General features: G+C 33.8%; 1 protein-coding gene across 3 annotated transcripts in view; it reads right to left on the bottom strand.

The window, feature by feature from the left end:
* The window catches only part of LOC106872656 (dystrobrevin beta), a 155199-nt gene that overhangs the window by 117619 nt on the left and 29653 nt on the right, over positions 1 to 7927 (bottom strand). For all 3 annotated transcript variants that reach the window (XM_014919730.2, XM_052969920.1, XM_052969921.1), the window contains 2 exons: positions 2410 to 2518; positions 1282 to 1448 (listed from right to left, as the gene is read on the bottom strand). In XM_014919730.2, coding sequence (XP_014775216.1) covers positions 1282 to 1448; positions 2410 to 2518 — 276 coding nt within the window. The remainder of the gene's footprint in view (positions 1 to 1281; positions 1449 to 2409; positions 2519 to 7927) is intronic.

Here is a 7927-nt window from a genome sequence, read left to right as displayed (position 1 = left end):
CCTGGAGACAGCCCTCCCTGGAGACAGCCCTCCCTGGAGACAGCCCTCCCTGGAGACAGCCCTCCCTAGTTTCCAAACAAGGTAATATTTCCCCATGGCTGAACACAAAAGGTCAGGGAGTGGAACTGATTCAAGCAACTGCGAAGGCCCAAGCTCTTCTATGAATGGGGTGAAGCTTTGGGCCTGAATCCCAAATCCTTCATACACGCAACAGTCATTGCTGTTATTAACCCTTTTGATGCAATTCTGCCTGAAACTAGTCTTGCCCCTCTTTTTATGATGCTTCCTGTTTTCAAGTGATCTGAATCTCATGTTAATTTAGGTTCCAAACACCAGTTTCATAATGGATGAAGTTATTTTACTGAATTCTTCACTATTTTCAAAATCAACTTAACCCGTTTGATACCAATCCGGCTGAAACCAGCTCTGGCTCTGTTGTACAAATGTCTTGTTTTCATAAGTCTTGAATTAAAATCTTCCACCAAACCTTGGTCACAATTTATGTTCCTTACACTAGCTTAATGATTACTAAGTTATTTTACTAAATTCTTTGTTATATTTAAAATTAATTGAAAGAAACACAGAGCATCTCAAAATAAATACGGTAATGAAAGGGTTAAACAAAGGCAATGTATTTCAACACATATGGGAACAAAAGGTTAAAGTGATCTAAACTAAAACTCTGAACCAAAATTTCATTTCAATTTATGTTCCAAACACCAGCGAAATAATGACAATGTTAGTTTACTAAATTCTTCATTATCTTCAAAATTAACTGAAACAGAAAGGTTTAATTACTACACTTGTTAGTGATGGTGTTATTGCAGCAACAACTACCACTACTACTGCTACTACTAGTTACATCAGTAGGTATTAGCTAACATTTGCACTATAAGTAGACTAAGAAGTCTACAGCAGCATAAGAGTCTTTTGGTGGGGAAGTTTTATTTTTTTTTTTTTACTTGCTGAGTCTAGAAGAAGGACAGATACCCATGGCCATTGCAGGATCTTGGAGACTGGTGAGATCGATGATATTAGTGTCCTGTTGAAACACCTGCAGGAAAGTCATGAGCAGAGAGGAGATTCCAGGGGGATGATGTTCTGGGGTAGAAGGAATGAATGTCACAAAGTGTGAGAGATTAAAGAAAAGGATGGGGAGAGTATAAAATTGAAATCAATTTGAAAGTTAAGCTGATGTGTCCAGCAAAAACTGGTCCCGAATAAAGAGAAAATAAGATGGATTGAAGCCAGATGGCAGGGTTAGTAGCTGTTAGTACTTACATAGGATAAATATTCCTTCATTTCATGGGAGTCTGTGTGATTTCCTGATGTCCGACCTCTCCAGAAGCAATCTTGACACAATTGGTAGTTATAGCATCGCTGACATTTATAGCGAAATCCCATAAATGATTCTCGGTTGCAACCCTCACACTGAACTGGGTGTACAGCTGGGTGGATAGAAAACAATGTACTGGGTGTATAGCTGCATGTATAGAAAACAATGAGCTGGGTGTATAGAAAAGAATGTTTAATAAATATGAGGGATGTTATGTAATGACTGCCATCGTTACCTAAACATCCATCAGATTTAATACTAATTAAACATTGTTTTCTATAAAACAATGATAAATAAAATCACAAAGATGGAAAAGATAAGAGATGTTATGTAAGTTCACCAGAAAGAGAGACAAACTATCTCTGGCTGGTATATATATAGGAATCAATCACAGCAAAACGTAATCAATGCAAATTGATAGAAACTGTCAGAAGCAGATTAATATTCTTCATCCTTAAAAGATATATTAAACTTTTTGGTCAGTATTTAACTTGCTGCTGCTGCTGCTGGTGGTGTCATCATCATCATCATCATGTTCATCATTTTGATCTAAAGCCCACCCCATAAACATCAGCATTATGAAGGTTATGAGTTAGATCTAAAAGGTGTTTTGTTTGAAATATATCATAAAATCTGAAATTTCTTATTCCTCACCAGAGATCTTCAAACTCTAAAGTGGTCTTCTAGTTGTTGTTGTTGTAATGCAGATTCAATAAGAGAAATAACTAGTTTCAGTAAAATATTGATGGAAACTGACAAAGCCAGACTTCACTTCACTGTTTGTTGTAGAAGACATATTTTATGACAAGTCAAATTATTTTGAACTTTTCTTCTATAATGGCAGCAGATTACAGAATTGGTATTTCTTTTACATTGAATTGATATAACTCTTTTATAAACCAACTTACACAGAGTAAATAATTATGGTTTTAGCATAACTGAAGTATTTCAAATAAGTCTGCAGTTACCACCATAATGAACTAACCATCACAGTAAATTAACATCCTATTAATTAATGCTGTATTTAATTAACTCTAGAGAAACAAAAAAAATTAAAGTGTTGATTTACTCACCATTTTCTGCTTGACTCATTCGATGAAGAATTGGTAACCACATGAGACATTGGGGACCTGGGTCTGACATCAGAACATTTAGGAAGTCATTCACATTAACTTTTTCTCGCTGGTTAAAGGACGCCAAAGGATTAGCAACAAAAAGAGAATAAGAAAAAAGGAAAGGTAGAAAAAAAACCACAGCAAAATTCCAATGTCTTTATGTAAACAATAATAAACTTTCATGAAAATAGAACAGGTTTAGACAGAATTTCCAGTCGTGAAATGGTTTCAGTGAATAATCAATGTTTAATGTCACAATGAGAATTATATGTATATTTTGTGATATATGTATATATATATATCATCATCATCATCATTTAACGTCTGCTTTCCATGCTGGCATGGGTTGGACCTATATTTATATATATCGTGAGTTATATATATATTTATATATCCCTATGTATGTATATTTTGTGATTGCTACAGCCAGTCATTGAGTATGTTAAGATTAGTTAAAACTAATTAAACAAACTCATATAGCATTCACAGTCCCACAGTTCATACAAGCAGTTGTTGTTGTTGTTGTTGTTTAGTCTCAAGTCAATCCTGATTCAACAAACTCATAACCAAAAACATTCCACCCTTACTACCCAAATCTTTTAAGGGTTTAACTTAAGGGAAAGTTGGCTATTATTTCTAACCAGTTGAAAGACTGATAAGAGGCTCCCTCATTGACTTATATAACTAAGAACTTGTTGCAGTTTATACTTTTATTAAGACAAAGACTTAAGGGAGGCAGACACCATTTTCAGGATAGTTTTGTAACTAAGTCTCTCCTGCAATAATTCCAATTTTCATAATAATGTGACCACAAGTGCATACACTATAAACATTTGAATAAACAAACTCATTTTTAGGTATCTTCTACCCAGTCATTACAAGACTGAGCATCAGACTTGGGAAATATTGAACAGGATGTTAAGATGTGACAATTATCTTTCCATCTTTTTATTCTTTGAGAAGTAAATCTTGCATTTGAATAATTCGCAGAAACATCGGTAAATATTCCACGGTAAATGGAGAAACACAAAAGACAACACATTCAGTCAATTTAATTGATTAACTTTTGTTCAAAGATCTGACAATAATTAATCTCACATCAAAAATTAACAAACAGTAAAATATTCGTGAAAATATCAGAAAATAGCAGCAGACATCCAACATACATTAAAAATTTTATGGCAACAAATAACAACAACAACAACAACAGCAAAGTAATGGCACACTTTGCTGAATTCTTCCTGTAGCTAAAAGAAGAAAAAAATTCTTATTTAAATGAAATTTGAAGTCATTTCCTGAAATGCATTAATTGTAAAATTAGTCAGAAATGATTTTTCTATATTTTGAAATGGGAGAAAAAAAAAAAGAAAAGAGAAACAAAATTTTATATACGAATTCTACACCCAGCATGTGCACGTGTGTGTGTGATTGTAAATGTGTACTGTGAATGTATATAAATGTGAGTGTATGCATACACACAGGCACACATAAAAGTGTATATATATATATATATATATATATATATATATGTATGTATGTTTATCATCATCATCATCATACCCATGTTTCATGTTGGCATGAACAGTTTGATAAGGATCTGATAGGTCCAAGAACTGCATCCAAGAACTACTTTGGCATAGTTTCTGTGGCTGAACGCCCTTCCTAACACCGCCATCAGCACTAGTGAGGTTACCATGCAGTTTACAAGACTGCGACCCCCCCCCCCAGGGGAATAAATTTATATAAGGAGATTAGGGATTAAAGTAAAAAAGGCCAGAACAGGTCCCTTATTGTAAAGATGACAACAATTCAGATGAGAGAAGAAAAGATGAAGGTGCTCAAGGCAGAGGTAGGAAGTGATAAAAATAAAGGTTATGACCCCTTCCAATATCCTCTTACTAATATTGCTTATATGAGACATGGCAGGGCTAATTAATCTGATAGAGGGATTTACAAAGAAATAAGGCTTATGGTCCTTAAGGAGGAAATGGAAGCTCCTAAAACTGTATGGCTTAGTTTTATCATCAACCTTATTAACTAAGGCATCAACCTGTCTGTTAATGGATGTAAGGGGTTGGAGATGGCCTTTTCATAGTTCTTATAGAATTTCCTGTAAATAAAGTCATTTTATACAGGGGAATCCAGAGTATATAATTTTCCATCCTGTTCCAAAAAACATGCAGGGATTGTGAGAAATAAAAAAAAAAATGAATACATACATACACATTCATAATGTGTGTGTGTGTGTGTGTGTGTGTGTGTGTAAAAAGGAAGAGCCTAATACATGTTGATTTCATTTACATCTTTCAATAGTCCTCCGGTGTAAATGGAAGCAAAAGATGTAGCCTCTGCACCACTGAAAAGAGAGAGAGAGATTTTTCTCTACCCCTAGCTAGAATCAAACATAAAAGCAATATAATGATTGTACATACAAACATTCACACACACACACACACACACACACACACATGTGTATGTGTGTGTGTGTGTGTGTATGTAATTGTAAATGAAATGGAGATGAGCTGAAACAAACAACAGAGAGCAGTTAGTGGTATCTATTTAAACAATAAAGATGAATAATAACATACAAAATAAATTTTTGATGCATTGAAATTATCTCCAGTTCCAGAGACCAATCACTTGTCAGCAATTGGTACCAACTCCAAATGAGATGAGGAAATAATCTCAAGAATTATGAATTCTTCAAAACTGAAATGTCATTAGAGAAAAGACATTCTGAATGTCTGAATACAAGAGAACAGTGCTGGACATGCTTCTGCCTCAATATACATCATCAGCACAGCAATTAGTCTATACATATATATCTGATGAAATTTAATTGAAAATTATTTAGCTTAGGTTATGACTGGATATTACAAAAGAAGTAATTTCAGGCAGCATCTTTGGTTTGTTTGTTTATTTACTTGTTGTTTTATTGAATGCAAGGCTAAATGAAATTTCATCTTTTGTCAGCAATTTTTACTAAAAGTATAAAATGAAAAATGATAGCAAAAGAAATTGAGATGGAAAAAAAAAATATATCAAAACATAAAAAAACAAAAAATATTAAAAATGTAAGAGAACATTAACTCTTTTTTCCAACACACACTTTTACATAAGTGTGTGTGTGTGTGTGTAAGCATAGAAAATTGGACGTTATGATGTGTGTTTATGTATATATATGTGTGTGTGTGTGTGTGTGTGTGTGTGTGTGTGTGTGTGTGTGTGTGTGTGTGTGTGTGTGTGTGTGTGTATATATATATATATATGTTTATATGTGTGTGTGTATATATGTGTGTGTGTATGTATGCGTGTATGTATATATGTACACAAATACACACATATATGTTCATGTGTGTGTATGTGTGTGTGTGTGTGTGTGTGTGAGTTAGTATCCATATGTAAATGTAAGATTTAAAGATTTCCAGTTCCATCTATTAAAAATGGAAGCAGATTTCAGATATAAAAAGGAAAGAACTTTGAGCAATCGTAATCAACCTGGAGAATCAGAGGAGTTCTTTGATTGCAATTGAATGTGAGAGCTTGCCAACAGCAATTCACCGAGGAAGGAACAAACACACATGCATACATACACACATACATACATACATACATACATACCAACACACACACAGATTATGGCTTAAACAGAACGCAACGCTGATGTTATCCAAATGACATAAAAAAAAAGACTACTTCCATCCATTTTTCCAACCTAATACACAAATCTCTATTTTTTATAATACACCATTCCTACAGACTGTCTTCTAATATTAATCCTGTCATGCAAAAATAATAATAATAATAATAATAAATAAATAAATAAAAATTAAAAGAGAAAGCAATGGATAATTTTCTTTAATCAAACTGGAAATTATATGTGAGATAGAACTGACATAATTAAAACGAAGCCAGGAAATTAGAAAATGTGATTGAAAGTAGCTCATAATTGGACAGCATTAAGAAGTGGAAATATTAATTCTCTAACAACAACAACAACAACAGCAACAACAACGATGAATAAGTAATCTTCAACAGCTGCAGGTAATCAAATCTACTCAGTTAAAATACAAGATAAACAGAGATATCTTTAAATCTTGTGGTCAATAACATATTCCAACATGGCCATTGCGAAAAATGCATGAGCGGAAAGATTTGATTAGTGGTACACTGAATAACCTGTAGGACCAAAACGAGACAAATTCCAAATATGAACTTGATTGGAGTGACACGAAAACCACAAAAGAAAAGGAGGGGGGGGGCACCAACGAATTTTAAACTTTTTCAGTAAAAAGGAAAAAAGTAACATTGTTGTTTACAACAATTAATGTTCTGGTGTGATTTGATCCATGGAACAGCTAGCTTGTGAAATTAAAATGCAAGTGGCTGAGTACACCATTGATATGCATACCCTTAATGTAGCTCTGAAGGTGATTCAGTGTGACACAGAATGTAACAAGGCTGACCCCTTTGAAATCCATGGACGATTAACTTTTGCCAGCCAAGGGGACTGGACCAATGTGAAATAACGTGTCTTGCATGAATGCACCACTGGGGAATTGAACTCACAGCCTTATGATTCACAAGTCAAATATCCTATGCATTGAGCCAAGCACATTCACTTCAGTAAAGACAACACTACATAAAATATATTTTGGTTTTACATCTATTTTTCTATGCTGGCATGGATTAGACGAACACCTGTGGTTGAGGCACTGTCGCCAGCTCCTTCTCAAACTCTTCAACCCATGCCAGCATGGAAAACAGACATCAAATGATGATGATGATGATGATGAATGTTACTCCCTGCTACTACTCAGAGTTTATGGAACGTTGCTATCACAAAACTGCTTTCTGATATTTATGACAAAATAACATGCAATAATAGAAATTGAACATAAAATATATATATAAAGTAATATATATATAAATGGTGTATATATATATATGAATAAAAGTAGAACAAAAGTGTGTGTGTGTGTGTGTGTGTGTGACCCCAACATGGCCACAGTCCAATGACTGAAACAAGCAGAAGAACAAAAGAATACATGTGTATATAAATGTATAGACACCCACATACATTCCTACATATAAACACATGCATACTTACATAAACACACACCCATACACCCATACATATATATACACACACCAACTCAAACATAATCGTGAGAGTCGATAATGGAAAGAAAAGCAAGAGGCTACGGTTCATTTCCTATAATGCAGACGATATCATCTCAATAGCATTATCTCTCTCTCTCTCTCTCTTTGTGCTAGTGTGTGTATGTACATGTGTGTATGTATGTGCCATTATATCTACTGATTCAAATATCTGTTGGTATCTAATTATTTTGTTTCTTTTCATTCCCTACCGATGTTTCCTATCTACCTTTCTCTATCCACCAACCTATCATTATAACCACCCATTTATATATATATACATATATATATATATATATATATATATATATATATA

Source organism: Octopus bimaculoides, chromosome 8 (assembly GCF_001194135.2).
Source record: "Octopus bimaculoides isolate UCB-OBI-ISO-001 chromosome 8, ASM119413v2, whole genome shotgun sequence".
NCBI classification, from domain to species: domain Eukaryota; kingdom Metazoa; phylum Mollusca; class Cephalopoda; order Octopoda; family Octopodidae; genus Octopus; species Octopus bimaculoides.
This window is presented reverse-complemented; position numbering and strand designations above follow the sequence as displayed.